The following is a 21,922-nucleotide window of genomic DNA, read 5'->3' on the forward strand; positions in this document are numbered from 1 at the left end:
TGTCTCTATTACCCTATGAGCTTCTTCCTTCAACAGCTAACAGATAATTGGTAAATAAATAGTAGATGTGGTAAGCCAAAGAGAGTATACCTAAAAATGTACCTGAAAATACCGGAGACACAAATAGGGAGGCCACTCAGTTTAGGAAGAGATTGGTGCTTTTAGAAACCATAGCATTAAGTTGTTGATTAATTAAATGTGTATATATTTATTATTTTCTACTGATTGATAATCTTAAATATGCTGTGGTGCTTTCAGTAATTATAGGTGATGAAGGCATTGTTGAAGAACTGCTTGAAGACGATCCAGGCAAGGCAAAAGGAGCTGAGATTTTGCTTTGCTACATTGAAAGGCAAATATTTGAAAAGCTTTGATTTTCCTTGTTAAAACGTTACCACATTTATTTAATATTTATTTAAATTCTAAGTAAATATTTAATATTTATTGCATGTTTAGCATTTGTTTAGCATCTTGATGAGCTATTTTGTATTTTTACAATTTTAGTCTAGCAAACAAATTGGAAAATAAACTAGAATTTTAAAAAATAGATTCTTTGTGTGAAAAATATTAGATGGGTAGTCCAGAAGATTTTTCAGAGGATATATATTTAAGTTTTATTTATATAATATATTTGCATTTCCTAGCCATTAGCCTGATGTTATGAAATGTTTTTGAGAATGTCTTCTTGAGTCAGATTATCCTAACTAATTCAGTCATTTTTTTCTCATTTCTTCCTAATGTTTAAGTTACTATATATAGTGTATGATAGAGGCTTACAAAGACCTAAGACTATTCTTTAAGAGATTAATTTATAGCTGTGAGTCCAAAATGTAAAGAATATATGTAATATTCGTAGTCATATGTTAAATACTTTTTAATTGTGGATTGTCTTACTGATACAGTACCAAAAGGGGCAAAGGTCATTTTGGGGTGGCACCAAAGCCTGTGCTATTTCCTTACACTGTCTGCATCTCCAGGTTTGTCAGGTTTAGATATGAGAGCAAAAGGCTCGTTGAGATTAAAAGTTTTACATATTTTTCTTATTAGTATTATTTTGATGTTTTTCTCCTCTAGGGTGTCAAATTCATTTGCAACACTGTAAATCCTGTTTGCCATAGTTTTATTAATTATGGGGTAAGGGCTGGTTTGAAGACATTCTGCCCTAGGAAAAGGAGTAGAGTCTTACTACTTTTTCTTCTTGTGTTAGTCTCTTTATTAACCAGGACTCTGATGTCTGGCAGAGTGACATAGGCTTCTGAATACCAAGGACACTTCTTGATCTTCAACTCCACATTCTTGGTGTTTGAATTACTGTTTCCCGTAGGCTGAGTCTCTAAGCAGATTGCCCTCCTTTCCCCTGATATCCCTTTTCATCTGCAGACAATATGAGAGAAAAAAATCTGAGCTCATTGTGAACTCAGTTCAAGTTCTTTCCATTTTCTATGTCTTGTCATAAGTGCTATAGTACATAAGTACTGCAAGGACAGGGTAAGGTTCAGTCTTCTTGTAGGTGAAAGTTTTATTCTGAGGATACAAAAAATGACAGAATATTAAAGAAAGAGTGAAAAAACATCTTCCTGAATGAACGAATCTAGATTTAGTTTTTCTATATTACTGTGTTTAGTCTGTTTTAGACAATTCTAATTAGTTTTCTTTTTTGTGTGTACTATAACAAAATGGAATGTCTGTAGGTTCAGTGAATTAATGTCGCTTGGTGAATATGAAAAGGCGGCTTGTTTTGCAGCAAACAGTCCTAGAAGAATTCTTCAAAACATTGGGACAGTGAATAAATTTAAGGGTAAGCTTTTTTCTCTGAACCTTATGTATGTATGCAAATTGTACTTTTTTCCCCTGATAGAATAGAAAGAGTATTGGAAATAGGAGACCAAAGATCTAGGCTCTACCCCTCTTCCTGCTATTTACTCAGTTTCTTTAGCTGTCACATTGAGGGATTTGATTCAGTTTTCTACATTAAATGAGGAAATATTTCAAAGCATACAGAAAAGTGTGGAGAGACATACACCAGCCATGTACTCACTATCAGGATTCAGTAGATGTTAACATTTTGTCAAATTTGCTCTACTTCCTTTTGAAACAACTTTGTTGTTTTAAGTTGACATACATATAACAAAGTGTATGTATGTACACAATCTGATACATTTTGGCTTTTGTGTCACCCAAAAGTTCCCTCCTTGCCCTCAGTGATCCTTCTCTCTGACTCTTCCTCCCCCTTCCCATCTTCCTCTCTCCTACAGCTTCCTCTCAGGGGCAACCCCTAGTCTAATTTCTGTCACTTTAAAGCTAAACATTAGTTTCAGTCACTTTAAAGCAACGTTAGCTTTTCCTAGAATTTTACCTAAATGGAATTACATAGTAAGTAATCTTTTTTGACTGACTTCTTGCACTCAGGATCATTATTTTGACATTCATCCATGTGTTGCATCTATCAGTAGTTCATTCTTTTTTATTGTTGAGTAGTATTCCATGGTATGAATACAAATCCTTTATCAGATGCATGATTTAAAAATATTTTCTTCCAGCCTGTGGCTTGTTTGTTCATTCTCTTTGAAGTATCTAGGAGAAGTTTTAAATTTTGTTGAAGTCCAATTTGTGAACTTTTTTTTCTTTTATGGACTTTTTCTTTTATATGACTTTAGTGTTATACATAAGAAATCTGTGTCTAATCTACAGATTTGAACTCCTGTGATTATGATTATGATTTTTGGTAAGGATTTTATAGTTTTAGGTTTACATTTAAGTCTATGATTGATTTTGAGTTAATTTTGATATGTGGTATGAAGTATGAGTTAAGGCATTTTTTTACTGGTAACTATTCAGTTGTTCCATGACAGTTTACAAAAAGGACTTTCTCCACATAATTGCCTTTGTTGAAAATCAGTTGTGCTTGCATTTTTAGGTCTCATCTGTTTATCTTTTTTTTTTAAGATTTTATTTTGACAGAGAGAGATCACAAGTAGGCAGAGAGGCAGGCAGAGAGAGAAGGGGAAGCATGCTCCCTGCTAAGCAGAGAGCCCCATGTGGGGCTTGATCCCAGGACCCTGGGATCATGACCTGAGCTAAAGGCAGAGGCTTTAACCCACTGAGCCACCCAGGCGCCCCCGATCTGTTTATCTTGATGCTAATACTACACTGTCTTGATTATTGTTGTTTTATAGTAAGTGTTGAAATCAGAGTGTTAGACTTCAAACTCTATTTTTCTTTATCAAATTTAATTTGGCTATTCTAAGTCTTTCATATTTCTGTTTAAATTTTTAGAATCAGATTGTAAATTTCGATAAAAAATTCTGTTTGGGATTAGACACTGAACAATATTGGATATATTTGTCCAATGAATCCATAAACATGGTATATCTACATTTGTTTGGGTCTTTAAAAATTTCTTTCAGCAGTGTTTTGTAGTTTTCAGGGTTTTTTTTTTAACATTGAAAAATTTAGTATTTTACTTAAAAATTTTCAGACATCTTACAAATACCCAGGAACTCTTCCTTTGGATGTGTTCTGAAATTGATGACATTAAAAATGGTATTAGTATATCCCTAAGGTTTTTTTTTCTTCTCCCCTTGACTAATCTATTTAAAGTATGGAATACAAGCTTTAATAAAAGTCAAAGCATGCAACTAAACATGCTTAAATAGGTATAGTTACCAGTGAAATAGAAAAACAGCCAACTTTTATTACTTCTCTAGGTATGTGGATCTTATGCTGAGAAATTCGCCAGTATTAGGTGATACTTAATTGTTGTCTAGAATAAAAAAAGTCCTTTTATTTTAAAACTAAACTGCATTTTTAAAAAATGAGAGGCTCAGAAATAAATACAGAGGGATAAGTAAAGGAGGAATATACTCAGTGGAGCTTACAGTTACAGATGATTTTTCCTATTTTCATTTTATGTGGAAATTTTTGATGTCAAATATATATAGCCTGATTTTCATTTGTTTTCCCCCTAAAACCCTTTAAATTCAACTGTTTGAAAAAAAAAGTTCTTTTTTTTTTAAAAGATTTTATTTATTTATTTATTTGATATCCTACTCTTTTATACACTCTGACAATCTTTGCCTTTCAGTTGGAGTGTTTAGATCACTTACATTTAATGTGATTGTTGACATGGTTGGGTTTTGTTTGTTCTCTCTTTTTCTTACCTCTTCTTTGTTACCATTCCTCCCAACTTTTTCTGCCTTCTTTTGGATTAGTTGGATTTTTTTCATGATTCCATTTTTCTCCTTTGCTGATTATGAGCTGTAACTCCTTGTTGTCTTATTTTGGTTGTTGCTTTAGGGTTTGTAGTTTCTATCTTTAACTTGTCGCATTCTACCCTGAGGTGATACTCTACCACTTGATGTACTATATAAAAACAATATGCTTCTAAATACTTATATTCATTGCATATACCATTTCTAGCTTTCATTTCATGTAGATTCATATTTCCATCAGGTATTATTTTCCTTCTGGCTGAAAGACTACCTTTATCATTTTTTATAGTGTAGGTCTGCTGGTGGTGTATTCTTTCAGCTTTTAAAATTTCCATGTGAAGGCTCTGAGGGAGATTATATTCTGTTTTCTCTCCTAGCTTCTAGGTAGCTATCAACAACTTTTGGCATTCTTTGGCTGGTAGACACATCTCTCCAGTCTCTGCCTCTCTTTTTACAAAGCAGGTAATACTTAGTCATTAAACATAATGTTTAATCCTAAGCATTAGTTATAAGTTATAAGCATGTAATTTTACATGTTTAAGCATGTAATTTAAAATTATAAGCATGTAATTGTAGATTGAAATTTTTTGAAGATGCAAAGAAATGAAAATAATATGAAGAAAAAGCAAACTATTATTTACTTAACATGTTCAACTCAAAAACTTTTCTTCTCTCTATAGCTGTTGGAAAGATTAGAGGCAAGCCTTTTCCATTACTCTTATTTTTTGAGGCCATCTTTAGCACAAGTCATGCATATAGACGTCCTATTAATGCAGAACTAACCCTGGAAGGAATCAAATGTGGATTATCTGAAAAACGTTTAGATTTAGTTATCAATTGGGTCACCCAGGAAAGGTAAGTAAGGTTTTTAACTTAATTTTGATAGTTGGTTAATAAAGTTGTTTATTCTCAAGATTTTAATAGTTTTTTTATTTGTACATTATTTGAATATTTATCTCAGGTCTCTGTTGCAATTAATTGGTCAGAAAAGATTTACTAAGTATTAAACAGTGATGAAGCTAGTCACAATGGGCCCAGATCAGGAGTTGAGTAATGGCAGTTCACAGATGATTCATGACCACTTTATTGGTTGATAGAAGTTGATTGGTAAGGATAGAAGAGGATTAATCAGTATCATGCTACTCAGAGGGATAAGGCAGGGACCTGGGTCCGGATAGATTGTGGGTACATGTAAAGAATAAACCTAGAGAAAACTTAGAAGCAGGATGGATGTGGACTGAGGTAACATTTAGAACATACAAACCAGTAAGGATAGACAGGAAATGGCTTCTTGGAATTGGGTTTCAGTACAGATTGGCAGATTTGTACTAGAGCCCCCTTAGGTTAGATTCCCTAGTACCAAAGCCTCAGATAGGAACTTGAGTGTACATGGTTGATAGAGGGATGGCTTCTCAAAAAAACTGTTCAAGAGAATGAGTGAAGCAGAATAGAGGGGTGTGTGTGTGTGTGTGTTTGCGAAGCTAGGAAAAGATGTGATCTCAGGCAAGTTCTAACCTTGGTCTTGTTTATAGAGGCTCTGGAGTATAAACCACACCACAGAGCTGTCCCCCTTGAGGCAAAAGGGCCAGCCTTTTGTACCTCTCTGTTAATCTCTGTTAGAGCTATGAGCTGCTTGGATGAGGCATGGTGGCTCACGCTAGTGAAGGGCAATTTGCTATAGAAAGGAGGGACCTGTAAGCCACTGGCTTACAGGGACTTGTAAGCCAATACCCAGCAGCTGGGGAAGGAAGATCCGGGCAGGACATTAAAACAGCATCTATTACAGTTAGCCATTTGCACAGTACCTGTGTACCTTCTTCTCACCTTAATTTCACTCCATCTAGGCACAACTTCTCCAGGACTTTGTGGGTATAATTCTGGGGGAATCTTAGAAGAGGAGAGTTAGTGGGATATACTGTAGCCCCTGTCATGATAATGGATCCTAGGGCTGTAATTTGTTTTTTACAACTTTATTGATACATAATTTACATACAATAATTGATACATATTTCAAATGTACAATTTGATGAGTTTTTTAAATGGCATTGTAGAGATATAATTGACATATAGTAAACTGCACATATTTGTAGTATACAGTTTGACAAGTTTTGACATATGTATACACCCATGAAATCATCACCACAGCTGAGATAATCAATCTCATTCCACCCCCATTCTGTCTCCAAGTAACCACTGATCTACTTTCTGTCATAATAGATGAGGTTTCATTTTTCTAGAATTTTATAAAAATGGAATTATATATTATGTATTATTTTTTCTTCTTGGTCTGGCTCTTTCACTTATAGTTATTTTGAGATTCATTCATATTAATTATTACTTATCTTTCTCCTGTATCCATTTTACATTCTTCTCAATTTTACACTTCTGTTGGTCTTGATGGCTTGTCTGGTAGGATGACTGTGGTTGCCATGCCTTTATCAAACTATGATTGTTGATACCCACTAACAGTGTTCATTTGGCGTGGGACTACCCAGAGATATCCCAGTCTGTCACCTGTAACAAGCTACTATATACATTAAAAAAATACCTGCCGGGGGGCACCTGGGTGGCTCAGATGGTTAAGCGTCTGCCTTCGGCTCGGGTCATGACCCCATGGTCCTGGGATTGAGTCCCACATCTGGTTCCCTGCTTGGGCGGGGAGTCTGCTTCTCCCTCTCTCTCCCCATCGTCCCCCCCTGCTAGTGCTCCCTCGATCTCTCTGTCAGATAAATAAATAAAATCTTTGAAAAAAAATACCTTCCGGGTCCTGCTAAAGTTAGAGTGTCTACGCAGGGAACACCAATGACTGGAACTAGAGAACTGCTCATCATGAACGAATTCTGACAGGCTCACCAAGTCATGAGGGTCAGGTGGGCTCAGAGAGTCCAACAAAAGTCGGGTATAATCAAGATCATGCTCAAGCAGATCCAGAGTATACAGGTTAGCTTCAGAAGTAGATGGCCCAGAACCCATGTCAACTACCATCAACTGGCTGAAAGTACTTCCACAGCTCACACCTGTGGCCTCATGCAGTGGTGAGGTGACCTAAGACCAGCAGACAAGGAAGGAAAAACCCAAACTTGGTTCATGGATGGTTCAGGTTGTGTCTAGGTGATGCCAGCTTTCCCCTCCATCCTTTGAAGATGGAGTAACGTGCTTTAGGAAGAAATGCACTCTTGAAACTACTGAAAATTATATGGTGTAGCCCCAGTAGGTAGAATACTTGGGTCCAGGAGACAAAAGAGTGGCTCTGCACAGCTATTGGTACCCACTTGGAGAGTGTATTAATTAGGCTTTTCCAGAGAAACAGAATCAATAGAATATTTATATTTATAAATATATATATATTTCCATATATAAAATTATATATACATATGAAGAAATGGGCTTGTGTGATTATGGGGGCTGGTAAATCCCAAGATCTGCAGTCAGCAAGCTAGAGACCCAAGAGAGGCCTTAACACTTACCAATGGTGTAAGTTTCAGGCTGCTCAAGACTCAAGGAAAGCCAATGTTTCTGTTTTAGTCCAAAGGTAGGAAAAGACGGATGTCACAGCTAAGCAGTCAAGCAGGAAGAGTTCCCCCTTATTTGAAAGAGGGTCAGCCTTTTTGTACCATTCAGGCCTTCAACTGATTGGATGAGAGCCATCCACATTCACAACAATTTGCTTTATTCAGTCTACTGATCACTCTCTTTCAAATACATCCTCACTGACTCACAGAATAATATCTGACTAAATATCTGGGCACTGTAGGAGCCAGTCAAGGTGACACATAAAATTAACCATCACAGGGAGTTTGTGTTTCCTATTCCTGCAGCTTGAGGTTCTGGGAGTCATGCTCGACTTTGATTATCATGAGAAGGGAAGATTGTTGTTACATAACAGGGAAAAGAGAAAGGTTCCCACTTCCCTTAAAGAGAGCATGATCATTGGATCCGGTGCTTGTCATTCACTGATAGACAAATCGAGAAGTAGTGTAAAGGAAGAAGTGAGAAGGGGTGGAGAAGGGCAAACTGCCAAGCAGGGATGTGAACTCAGGTAAAGTCTAGTAACAGATAGCATTACAGGGAGAGCACTGTGGAGCGTAAACCATACCAGAGTTGTTTCTTCTTGAATTATGGGACTGGCCTTTTCTAATAATGCTTTATTAGTCTGTTCTTAACTACTGGGGGTTATAATTTTCTGGACGGGGTAGCTCCAGTCAGCGGAGGGCAAATCTTTGGGGAAGTTGAGAGCTGTGAGCTGTTAGCAGTCAGCTGGGGAAAGAGTCACTGGTCCAGCAGAGAGGACTAAAAGAATGTGTGCCTGCTTATGAAGATCAAGCTGTTCTTGTTGGGTCTGTGTGGACATAGGTTGGGCTGTGAGTGCTGGAATGCAGAATGAGGAAAGGCCTTAGTTTGGCCTGCTTATTTTGCTGTGTAAGGGCTATGCTTCCTTGGCTCTGGATGCATAGGGACATAGGATACATATTACAGAGTAGTTACAGTTCTCATCTATCATAAGGAAGATGGATGGACTAATGTAAACACTCCCTAAATCATAGATTCATGATTTAGAAATGTCCCAGACATAAAAATGGCAAGTGCGTGCACTACTGTCTCCTTGTGCCCATTCCAAATTCACCATTTCCCCCTGCACGGTGCTGGATAATCCCAGACTTTACTGGATTGGTGGCACTGTTGTTTACCAGTGCAGAGGATCTTTTCCCCACGCCTCTTATTACAGCTTCACTTCCTGTTCACATAATAGTTAATTCTGCTTTAGGAAACTTCTCCATACATATACCCTACTTCCCTGCTTTGCCTCTTTCTTTTTCCACCTGGTCATACCTTCCACACCCTCCACAAAATGTACTTATCAGGAAGCCCTGTTATGGCTCAGATGTGAGAATACCATCAGAAAGTGCATGTTCATTGTCACCTGTAATCAGTGCAGAGACACTTCAGACAAAATTGATTTCCCTACATGTACTGATGGTCCTTGGCTGATTCTACCTGTAGTGGTAAGAATTTAAATTCTTCTGCAATTCACTGACTGCATAAATTTGGAAAATACCACCATTTGTAAGGATCCTGAGATGATCTAACAGGATACTAAAGGTAATTCCCATTCTTTATTCTTAACCTCTGTTCTCTGGTCTCTGACTCTGATGACCTGGCCTCCACCATATGGCAACCTTAAAAAGTTCTGTGGTTCTTTCCTTGAAGCCTTGCACAGAGCCAGCCCTAAAATAGCCTGGATTATAGACTAGCCTTGGCTCTCTTAGTCTTTCTTACCTGAGGAAAGTCCGATCACTTGACACATAACCTAAACTCAGGAAATGACACTTTACTGGCACTAGGTCTCTAAATTGCAGGCACTGCTCCTAGAAGAGGAAAAATATCCTCTGACATGTTAACTTTACAAACGGAACCCTACAAAATAACAGTAAATAAATACCATGCATAGATTTAGTGATTATATGTTACCTTTATTTTGGCTTAAAAATCGACAATCTTGGTTTATAATCAAATATGCCTTAGTTTACTAGTGGAGTTAAGCATATTTTCTTTCACTTATTAGTCATTTGTATTCTCCAGACTCAGGCGATTGTGGGGGAAATGTGGGCAGAGGTTCCCAGGCTTATTTCCCAGCCAGGTTCAGGGTGCTTGATTACTTCCCTTTCCCCCAGGGCTTGAATCCCTGTTTGTCTTTCACCTTTTTTTCCTTCAGGGTCGATTCCATTCTTTTGGGGCTTGACCCATTTTCTCCTTTTCAATAATTTTTCTTTTTCATCTTATTCTTCTTTCCTCATCATCCTTCTGGAAAGTGACAAATGGAGACACAGCAGCCTCGGTCCTCAGCTCTGGCCTCCTTTCAGGTGGAACAACATAATGGTGGTAACTTCTGAAAAAATAAAACTATAGTATTAAGAGAAGTAATAACTAAAATACTGGCATTATCATCTTGCTCTGGGAATACAGTCACTAAAAAGACTGAAATAATTACTTGTTCAGCTTTAAGAAACATCATGGCTGTAGCTACCAAAACCTATATTTTGGTACTAAAATGTAGAAGTCAGGTAATTGCTTAGTAAATAATTGATTTATACCCAGAAGCTGCCTTTTGATTTTAGACCCACCTCTCTTTGGCCACCCTGATAAACACGGAAGGCTTTATTTCCTGAATTTTCAGTAAACAGACATTTTGTAGGGGTTTCAGGATTTCATTTTAATGTTATTAGCATTTCGTTACATGTATACAGGCACCAATATTATGTGATTGCTGTTATTCTGTGGCTATTAAAAACATAAATAAAATCTCTATACAACTGGTGATTAGAAGTAATGTCTTTCATCATACCCAAATGTGTTTTGGCCTTTGCTGATCATTTCTTGGTGCAGCGTACTAGTGCAGATGGTTCACTTCAACTTTGTTCGAAGATGGCGCATTAAAATGTGATGACAAGTAAAAAATTAAAAACTTTTAGAAATGTGATGACAGCTGAAACCTATTCAAGTGAGCCATCTGAAAAGAACTACTTTTTCAGTCTCTCCTAGTAGGGACATCTTCTATCCTTTGATTCCCCCTGTTGTTTTGTATATATCTTTAACAATTTAAATAACCCTAGTGTCACACATTTCTTACAAACATTGCAAGATCTGTCACTAATTTTGAGCTAAAATTTGTTGTCACTTAACTAACATTTAATGAAATCTTATAGTCTACAGGGTTTAGAATCTAGGTAACATCTGAAAACATTGAGATCCTCAATTTTAAGAGAATTTTTCTTTACCTTGTCATTTTAATTCCTGCCAGTCTTCTTAGGAGAGTTTTCACTGTGTTTGTAGATTTTTTAAAAACTTGAGCTCGATTTCGCTAAAATGTCTTCCTCCAAAAGAATACATGCTGATTGTTTTTGTTCTGGTTGTTGTTAAATCTTAGGTATGTTTAATTTTTTCTATATCAATTGCTTATTAACTTGGAATTCTTACAGACCTTGGACAATCCAGTTCTACTGTATTGTGTTCAGATATTTTCATCCACTCATGGAGAACTCTGTAAAGTATTACCTATTGATCTGCTTGCTCTAGGCTCACGTTTTCTGAAGAGTTGGGGGATGTGATTTGTGATTATGGGGAACAGGATACTTATAACAAGGCCAAGTGCCTGGCTTTAGCTCAGATGATCTACAGTGAATGTGGCTTGCACAAGAAAGCTCTTCTTTGCATATGTAAACAGGGCCAGATTCCTGGGGCCATGGAATACATACAGCAATTCAAGGACTTTACTTATGGTGAGTGCAAGTCTACTTAATTGTATGCATTTGAATTCTAGACTTTAATTGTAAGATCACCCGTACCTGTGGTAGTAGGCAATATTTTGGGTTTACATTTTAAAGTCTGTTTCACATATACTGATGAGTAGATTTGTCTGTTTGCTGTTAGCACAGCCTATCTAACTTTTATTGAGTACCTACTTTGTGGCAGACTCTGGGTGAGGTATTCTCACATCCTTCCAGCCAATCCCTACAACAGTCCCATCAGGTAGGCACCGCTAGGCCCACCATGTAAGTGGAGATACTGAGCCCCAGAGAAGGAAATGAGCCACGGTTTGCACAGAAGCAACGGCGAACCAAGAGAGTGAAGTTTGTTTGTATTGATGGCGGGTCCTGGTTAGCTGTGGCCAGCCCCCTCAGGGTGCTCTTTGCCTTAAGGTAAGTTATGGCTGAGGAGATGTTTTCCTCCAGTGTCTGGCAAAGGCACCAGGGACTGAGCCTGGGGCTGTCCTGTGAGAGAGCCTAGCAGCCTTGGAGAAGGTGGATGTCAGGGTATTACTGCTTCTCTCCCTCTGAAGTACACAGTTTATTTTGCAGATATTTTAGACCATGCTACTTTTTTTTTTAATGGCTGAATTTACATGATTTTTTTTAAATGGCTGAATTTACTTGTTACATGAATGTTCTGGACTATGATATAAGCATTAGAAATGAAGACTTAGTAAAATAATGTTCATTTCAAAATTTTGAAACACCTGGGTTGTAATTGGGAATGATCTGAGAGCATTGTCAACCTTAAGGTAACCTTAGGTGAATGAGCTGATCTTTTATTTCGAGTTTAGTTCATCAGAAATCTAAATGTACAGGCATCCTGACATCTCCCACATCCCAGACCTGTGTCTCAATTCTGATTTGTAGGCTTTGTACCCCAATTCTAAGAAGTTGCAAATGGAATAAAAATAGCACTTTTAGGTCGTATTTTTCCAGGAAAGAGGAAAATTGATGGCTGTTGAATCTGGTCATTTTCAAACAATAAATTGAATTTTCCTTAGAATCTAGTTTTTAAAGTTATGAATTTCTTTATTTGTTACATAACAGCACACTTGATACTATAATTTGGCTTTTTACATGCATGACCTTACTTGAATCCTTATGTAAACTATAAAGTAGGTTTTGGGGACGCCTGGGTGGCTCAGTTGGTTAAGCGGCTGCCTTCGGCTCAGGTCATGATCCCAGGGTCCCGGGATTGAGTCCCGCATCAGGCTCCTTACTCAGAGGGGAGCCAGCTTCTCTCTCTGCCTCTGCCTGCCACTCTGCCTGCTTGTGCTATTTCTCTCTCTCTGACAAATAAAGAAATAAAATCTTAAAAAAAAAAAAAGACTTAAAAAAATAAAGTAGGGGGGCTCCTGGGTGGCTCAGTGGGTTAAAGCCTCTGCCTTCGGCTCAGGTCATGATCCCAGGGTCCTGGGATCGAACCCTGCATTGGGCTCTCTGCTCGGCAGGGAGCCTGCTTCCTCCTCTCTCTCTCTGCCTGCCTCTCTGCCTACTTGTAATTTCTGTCTTTCAAATAAATAAATAAAATCTTAAAAAAAAAAAAAAGAAAAGAAAGTAGGTTTTGTTATTATCCCTATTTTATAGATTAAAAAAAACTCAGTTTCCCCAGAGAGGCTAAGGCTCAAGGAAGTAAGTAATTTGCCTACACACACACAACAGAACAGAATCTGGTATAGTACTCAATATTTGTTGAATGAATTATATATTTTATTTTCATTATCTAAGTATACAGATCCAATTTCTGTTTTAAGTATTATTTTTCTGTAGATGATAGGTTATTTTAGTCAGTTTAGACAAGGGAGGAATATAGGTTTAATTACTCTTAGAATCTTTATTGACTGAAATGTTGTTTCTGTTTTTTTTTTTTTTTTTTTTTTAAGATTTATTTATTTGACAGAGAGATCACAAGTAGGCAGAGAGGCAGGCAGAGAGAGAGAGAGGAGGAAGCAGGCTCCCAGCTAAGCAGAGAGCCCGATGCGGGGCTCGATCCCAGGACCCTGGGATCATGACCTGAGCTGAAGGCAGAGGCTTTAACCCGCTGAGCCACCCAGGCACCCCTTAAGTTTCTGTTTTGCTCGCAAAATTTGCCTTGCATAAGTGAATAGAAACATGACTGACTCACTATTATATTGTTCTGTTCTTCTAGTAGTGCATTACAATCTAAAATAATTAAATATATATTTAATAATTTATGAAGTAATAACACTTTTATGTAATTAGAGCCTTGATGTTTATCCTCAGAATTTCTTTAGCACATCAAAAGATGAAAATAGTAACTTGAGAAAAAAATAACTTTTGAACAGTGTTTGAAAATTACTTTCCTTATTTTACTTTTTAATGAAAAACAACCACAGCTTTCCATGGTATCATATTGGCCTTGGGAGACAGATTCAATTTTTTAATACTTTCTGGCTTCAGAAAAAAATGTTCTCTCTTAGATTTAGACTATCAGTCAAACATTTACAAATTAAAAAATCCAAGCCAAACAAAACCAGAAAAATTCTAAGAAATTTGTTCCAAAAGCGTAAGTGTGACTAAAAGAGCATCTGTTTTAAAAGTTATTTCTCCCCCCTAATAATTTTTAGAATAAAGACTGAAATGATTTGTTTGTTCACCTTCCCATTATCATTAAACAAGTGAATATACGTGTCTGGAAATTGGAAATACCTATTTTAAATGTGAGGTTCTCAAACTTTGTGGTCTCAGGTCTCTTTTATACTTCTAAAAAGCACTGAAATCCCAAAGAGCTTTTACTTATATGGGTTATGTCTACTGATATTTATCCTGTTAGACATTAAAGCAGAAGACTTAAAAATATTTCTTTATTCATTTAAAATAACAATAAGCCCATGACATGTTATCATAATAAAATATTTTTTTATTAAAAAATAACTTCCCAAACCAAAGAATTTCATAAAAGGAGTTGCATTTTCCACATTTTGTAAATCTCTGTAATGTCTGGTTTAATAGATGATAGTGGGCTTCCCATATCCACTTCTATATTCAGTCTTTTGTAATATCACATGTCATGTAGTCTCATGTATATTTGTGAGAAAATGAGAATGAAAAAAACAAATAACAACTTAGTGTTTTTATGAAAGTAGTTTTGACTTTGTAGACCCTAGACCATATTTTGAGAACCACTGCTCTATATATTTATGAGTTAAACAGGTATCATACTTGGTATGCCTTTATAATCTTATTAAAACAGAACATCCATGGGGCGCCTGGGTGGCTCAGTGGGTTAAAGCCTCTTCCTTCAGCTCCGGTCATGATCCCAGGGTCCTGGGATTGAGCCCCATGTCGGGCTCTCTGCTCAGCGGGGAGCCCGCTTCCTTCCTCTCTCTCTCTGCCTACCTCTCTGCCTGCTTGTGATCTCTGTCAAATAAATAAATAAAATCTTTAAAAAACAAAACAAAACAAAAAAACCCAGAACATCCATGAGATAAAAAAATGGTTAATAATATGTCAAACCAAGGATTGATGAAATGGATTCCAAAATGTGGTAAGCAGAGGGGAAAGGTCATGAGATTTGAATTTATATTCCTCCTAATTAGTCAGAGACCATACCTTGCACATATTTGAATAAATATTGGTTAATTAATGAATTCAGGGAGAAAGGGATTTGAATACCTGATTGAATGAAGCAGAGTGAGATGTGTGAGTTCTGAAATGTTGGAGGCAGAGGGGTGCTGTATAATAGCTTCACCTTAGTGCAGGCCAGTTTGAGTGACCCAAATCATAAACTTCTACCTCTTCTCCAGGGAAATTTAAAAAAAATTTTTTTACTTTGTTGGTACAGAATTATATTCTATTATTCCTTGTTTCTTCTTTTACCATTTCTCTCTGTATTTCTCTGTGTTGTGTGTGTGTGTGTGTGTGTGTGTGTGCATGCATGGGTACGTATACATACATGCATACAGGGCATACACATACATATATTTATTATTTTGGAGGAGCATTACTATGGATTGGAAGGTCATAGACTCTGGGAGGTCAGATGAACTGTTCTACTTTATATCATGTTTATAATTTTGGGAAAATTAACTCTCTAAACCTGTTTCTTCCCTTTCAATGTGAGAATAATATCTCACTTATATTGAATATTAAATGCAGTGATTTAATAGATTTAAGTTCCCAGTACAGAAATTTGTGTTAAATAAACACTAAATTATCTTATATTGCCTGTAAGAGTGCAAATTATGTTTATGGGAGTTCTTGAAAGGCTGTCAGAAATTATTCTGAAAACTACCTCTGTTGTGACCCAAGAAGTATATTTTTACTTGAAAAACTTTAGTAAATTAACACAAAGTTTACAAATTTAAGAATGTAAATCATGATTGCAGTACTAGATGAACTCAATAGTTAGCTAGTGTATAATTCAAATTCCATATGAATTTGGAGTCAAAAATGGTCAAATACAGGCAACTTCATATGGCTCAGCCTTTAGCTACTTAACTGACTGATACCTTCTTAAAGTCTTCATTTTTGAGTTTCTAAATACTTGATATTTTTAGGAAAAAAATTACTGAGACCCTTTTTCTGTGCAAGGCATGAGAAGAAACAAATTATACTGACTAGAAACTGGTCCAAATATGATCATCAGGATATAGACAAACATAATTTAGTGTTAGATGGAACCTTAGAAATTGGAGATTCCAATTCTAGCACTTTTAAGGTGCATAAACTGAGATCCAAAAAAATAAGCAATTGGCAAAACTGTGATTAGAACTCAGATTTCCTGATTGCCAATCTAATCCTTTCTATTCTACCCTGTGGTAGAATAGAATTACCCTTTGATAATTTGTTTTTCTGGTAGTCTGTGCTATAAGAAGTTTTCTTTCATATTTTTGCTATGTGGAGCATGATTTTTTTCTTTTTTTTTAAATTGGAGAGAGTACTGTTGAGTTCATTGAGGGCTTTGGAAGGATTGGAAAAAGAAGTGTTGTTTGGCAGGTACAGACATTAGCTGGTCCCAGTTCGTAGTTGATGTATCATACTAGGATGTTGAGACATAGTTTTTTGTTTTTGTTTTTTTTTTACTTTCAGATGACCTGATGCAGTTAATAAAGTTATGTCCTCACATCGAATTAATTCAGTGTCTGACTAGAGAATGGAATGGGAAACCGCCATCTTTATCTTTTGGTCTTGCTATACTTGATCTGTTTTCTGTAGATATGAAAAAAGTTGGCATTAAGCTACTTCAAGAAATAAGTAAAGGTGGGAAAAGTAAGTATAGTAAAATGTTATCGTAAAAGAGAAAGTAGGGGGTTATTTAGGGACAGGTTCAAGATCATTAAGTCTGAGTTAACTCATTTTTCCTAAGAGTTCCTTTTTGGCAGGAATTGACTTTAGGAGTTTATAAATGTAAAGATTACTATGTCAATATAGTCTGTTGACAACAGTATGTATTTCTTGAGGTAATTACAAAGAAGAGAGAATCTTTGTGAAGTTTTAGGGGAACATCTTGATAATTATACTGGCTAACACTACTCTAAAAACTGTACATACATTAACAAATGTGTATATTAGTAATTTTGTATGATTTAAAATATTATTTAGACATAAACACTATATATTTTTATTCTTAAACCAAATGCATATGTAAATGTCATTTCCACATTATGTTTACTCTGAATGTAACTCTGGAGTGGGATCTAGAATAACTAATTACTTCTCACTTTTTTCTTTGCTTTCTCTAATTTAATATAGGAACTTGAGCAGATAGCTGGATTTTGAGTTGTTATATGGGGTTAAAAGAACGAATAGTAAATTACATGAAAACGCATTTGGGACGATAATTTTGAAATTTTCATTACAGATATGAAATAAAATATTTTATTTGACAGAAAAATAATAATCATGGTAGAAATAAAATAATAGTGCTGACAATATTTTAAAAAGAGATCCTCTTTCATTAGGTTTCATAAGTAATGCAGGTAATAGATAAGAAATGAGTTCCCTAAATAAATATATTCCAAAGAGGGTCACCATAACTCATTTTCAAAAGTAAGTAATATCATTAGCTTTCTTTAATAAACAAAATCATTCTTTTATTTCCTTTAGAAAAATATTTGTTATAGAAGCCCCATCATTAAGAGATCTCTCTCTATCCAGAGATGGAGGAAGGGTTTGCCAAAGAGGGTTTCAAGCCCTTGGGTCAGCACTACTAGGGAATTTTATAAAAAGAATTAGAAGGATCTTGAAAACTAGACCTGTAGGCCCCAGTTATATTATAGTGTCTAGAGGTATCTTAGAGTCTCTGAATAAAGCTGAGCCCTCATTCTTCATTTTTTCAAACCCCTTCCTTGTAACCTTCAACCAAGAAGGAGATAAATAGAAGTGTGGGAATGCGAGAGATAGCAGAGGGTTGAAGTGCAGCATGAAAAGGTTAATGAAAAAGATGAAGAACCTAACACTTGATTACTTAAACCATGAATTGAAACACTCCACTTTAAACTTATAGGGATCAACTTTAATGGTTACTTTAATAGTTGAAATGATATCCCTTTCTATTTTTGAAGAATTGCTTAGTGTGGTTTTTCAAATAAGGATAAGTGCCATACTATAATATTATAATCTTTTCCCCTCAGGTATAGTCGAACATCTTATGATAAATGATCCATTTTTCTCATTAGAAAACTGGCAAGAAATAGCAAATATATGTTTACAGAATGGCTTTGACCAATTATCTCAAGACATCATGTCCATTCTTCGCTCTCAGGCTGGAGTAACTGAAATTTCTGAAGAGGATGATACAGTCAACTTAATGGAACATGTTTTTTGGTAGTTCTGTGTCTTAACCAGCTGAGGGAGCTTATATAACATTTTATGTGTATTGGTTGGGCAAACTAATTTTGGCATACCTAACTTAAAAATAAATCTAAAGTATGAAGCTCTCAGAAATAAATCATGCTGTTTTTGTTGTGATGATTTGTCCTTGAAACATTTATACCATTGCTTTCTTTTTTCTATATGGTCATTTCTGATACTGAATCTTGATAAAATCTAAGAGTATAACTTTGTATAAAACTCAGTTTAGGTACTTCTATCTAAGGGCATAAGCTAATGTCTAGATATAGTTCTTTCTGGGGATCTAATTTTACAGCAAGAACTGAGGAAGGTGTGAATAATATCCTGTCCAACTAATTTCCCAGATAATGAATGCTTTGAGACTGATTTTTAACAAGAAAGGCAAGATATGATTTCAAGGTTGGACTCACTGGTGAAAACCTACAGTATAGTAATTTTATACTACTTATTTAAAGATGTACCCCTTGTTTTGGTATATGTAAATGGCAAATGTTAGGCTTCTACTCTACAAGTTGGGAGTCTTAGCATATTCTTACCTAGAAAGACTAGCCAAATTTTACATGAAGCCGATTTTACATTTTATCATTTCTGGGATACCTATAGATATGGAAAATATGAGAGGTGGTTTTGGATGATTTCAAGTGTCTGAATAACTCTGTGTCGTAGACAGGTAGGATATTCAAAATATTTAGTGATCAGTATGTCATGGGCATCCCCAGTCAAACAGAACAGAGACCCAACTAATCATAACAGCTTTTAGCCCTTATGCCATACCAGCTGAATGTCAGCCTTGTTCATGGAACATGGTAAGAATGAGCTGCGTTTAGATGGAGTCAGAATGAAAAGTCAAATTTTCCCCTACTAAATTTAAATTTAGAGTCTATTTTGTACTCAATAGCGGACAGAATATGAACTTGGAATCAGACAGCCTTGTATTCAAATTCTGGTCTTACCTCTTCCTCTTTGTAAAATATGAGCAGTAATACCTCCTCTAAAGGTTTGTCATGAGAATTAGCAATATGTGGGTGTAATAGAACATAATATAATGCATAATATAACATAACATAATGCAGAAATTCGTGGAAGATAAATTACTTAAGTAAATAATAGGTCCCAGAAATGTATATCCCTCTATTTGGCTTATACTTACTAAATCCCACATTTCTATCCATTTGTATTTGTGTAATTATCCTTCTTTGGAGTATTTGATATGTTGAGATACCTTACTGCCTATGTTGAACTACTGTCCACGCTTATATTAGGGTTGCTTGGCTTATCTTTTAAATCTTGAAGAGTACTGGCTGAGTTTTCAGTTTTTCCACATATTGCTAAACACAGACTGAGTAATGCATAATTACAATTTTCTAAAACATAATATTTTTTAAAGTAATACATGTACACATTTTAAAAAGCAATGTATTACTAAGAGGTTTATAATAACTCATAATATTTTTATTTCTGGCCTTAACATTAGCTGTGATCTTTGAAAACAAAAGATAAAGGATAGAAAAAAAGAAGGGATAGAGAAAAGATAGGACAGCAGCCTTGATATTTTTTCTTTTTTAAAACTTTTAAGATTTTCGGGGCGCCTGGGTGGCTCAGTGGGTTGAGCCTCTGCCTTTGGCTCAGGTCATGATCTCAGGGTCCTGGAATCGAGCCCTGCATCGGGCTCTCTGCTCAGCAGGGAGCCTGCTTCCCTCTTTCTCTGCCTGCTGCTCTGCCTATTTGTAATCTCTCTCTGTGTCAAATAAATAAATAAAATCTTTTTTAAAAGCTTTTAAGATTTTTATTTATTTTTAGCAGCATTGATTTTTAATGTCAACAGCTTAAAACTTTTTTTTCTTTGAGACTTGTATGATCAATAGAAAGCTATTATGTGTCCATTGACAGAACTTAGGAAAATAACATGTCCATGAAAGTCAGGAGGATAAAGTAGGAACATAAATGTGGAAAAAGCTTGAAAAAGCAGCTGTTGTTGTTACTGTTAATTTTGCTTTGGTTTTAAAATGTTTTTCCTCCCCTCATTATTATTCCTTCTCTGTTAGCATTACCTTTGGCAATTTTCCCAAGGAAAGTGAAACTTGTCAAATGAGTATAAATTAAAATGTCTGGAGATGGAGTTGGGAGGAAGAGCAAGAATATGAAGTCACATGGAGGAAGGAGAAGGCATTGAGCTGTGAGCTGCATGGGATGGGCATGGAGGCAGTCAGAATGTACTGAGAGATGTGGAACATGAGTTCTTGGCCTAGGAACCTGCGTTCTAGACCAGCCCTGCCACAGTTGGACTTTGTGTCCTTTTCCTCATGAATTTATTTTGACTAGATAATTCCTTTTGTCATTTTTAACTCAAAAATTCTGTAATTCCGCAAAGGTACAAATGATTCCCAAGTACTTTTTGACCTTCTGCCTCCATTTGACGTACCAAGATTCAGCATAGAATCAACAACACAGGGGCGCCTGGGTGGCTCAGTGGGTTAAAGCCTCTGCCTTCGGCTCAGGTTATGGTCCCAGGGTCCTGGTGATCGAGCCCCATGTCGGGCTCTCTGCTCAGCAGGGAGCCTGCTTCCTCCTCTCTCTCTGCCTGCCTCTCTGCCTACTTGTGATCTCTGTCTGTCGAATAAATAAATAAAATCTTAAAAAAAAAAAAAGAATCAACGACACATACTTAATACCTGTTCTGTGGACGGTCTCTGCTATCAAGATTACATCTTCAGTGGAAAGACACAGCCTGTTTTTTATTTTTTATTTTTGTATTTTTTAATGATTTTACTTATTTATTTGAGAGAGAGGGAGAGAGCATGCACGGGCAGTGGGGAGGAACAGAGAGAGACTCCCTGCTGAGCAGGGAGCTGAACCAGGGTTCCATCCCAGGACCCTGGGATCATGACCTGAGCTGAAGATAGATGCTTAATAACTGAGCATTGACAGCATACTTTTAAAAATAATTAACTATAATTCCTTAGTATCATCTAATATTCAGTCTGTATTAAAATTTCACCAGTTGCTTAAAAATGCCTTTTCATAGTTGAATTGTTCCAGTTAGGATCTAAATAAGGTTTGTGGGTTCTGTTCATGTTGCTGTGTCTCTACATCTAGAGTTATGTCTCCTCCCCTCCCTTTTTTTGTTCTTGCCATTGACTGGTTGGACTGACTGGTTGAACTGACTGGTTGTTCCATGTCCCAGATTTGTCTGATTGGTATTTGTCCTTATGGTATTACTTAATTTGCTCTTCTAGTTCCCATATTTCCTATAAATGGAAGTTAGATCTAAAGACTTGACTAGAATTAAGTTCAGTTCTTTTGGCAAGGATGATTACAGGTATGTTGGGTACTTCACATTTTATCATATTATGATGTATTAAGTGCTTGATTATCTCACTGCTTTTTAAAAAAAATTAACATATAATGCATTATTTGTTTCAGGGGTACAGGTCTGTGAATCATCAGTCTTACACAATTCACAGCACTTACCATAACACATACCCTCCCGATGTCCATCACCCAGCCACTCTATCCCTCCTCCCTGCCCCCCCAGCAACCCTCAGTTTGTTTCCTGAGGTTAAGAGTCTCTTATGGTTTGTCTCC

At 36.2% G+C, this 21,922-nt stretch overlaps 1 protein-coding gene across 1 annotated transcript in view; it reads left to right on the top strand.

Moving 5' to 3' along the window:
• Positions 1-18,423, top strand: part of CLHC1 (clathrin heavy chain linker domain containing 1) — a 33,695-nt gene extending 15,272 nt beyond the window's left edge. The window contains exons 7-12 of the mRNA XM_045979386.1: positions 259-352; positions 1,692-1,798; positions 4,892-5,066; positions 11,286-11,488; positions 16,574-16,753; positions 18,118-18,423. Coding sequence (XP_045835342.1) covers positions 259-352; positions 1,692-1,798; positions 4,892-5,066; positions 11,286-11,488; positions 16,574-16,753; positions 18,118-18,314 — 956 coding nt within the window. The 3' untranslated portion in view covers positions 18,315-18,423. The remainder of the gene's footprint in view (positions 1-258; positions 353-1,691; positions 1,799-4,891; positions 5,067-11,285; positions 11,489-16,573; positions 16,754-18,117) is intronic.
• The last annotated feature ends 3,499 nt before the right edge of the window (positions 18,424-21,922 follow it).

Source organism: Meles meles, chromosome 15 (genome assembly GCF_922984935.1).
Source record: "Meles meles chromosome 15, mMelMel3.1 paternal haplotype, whole genome shotgun sequence".
In the NCBI taxonomy this organism is placed as follows: domain Eukaryota; kingdom Metazoa; phylum Chordata; class Mammalia; order Carnivora; family Mustelidae; genus Meles; species Meles meles.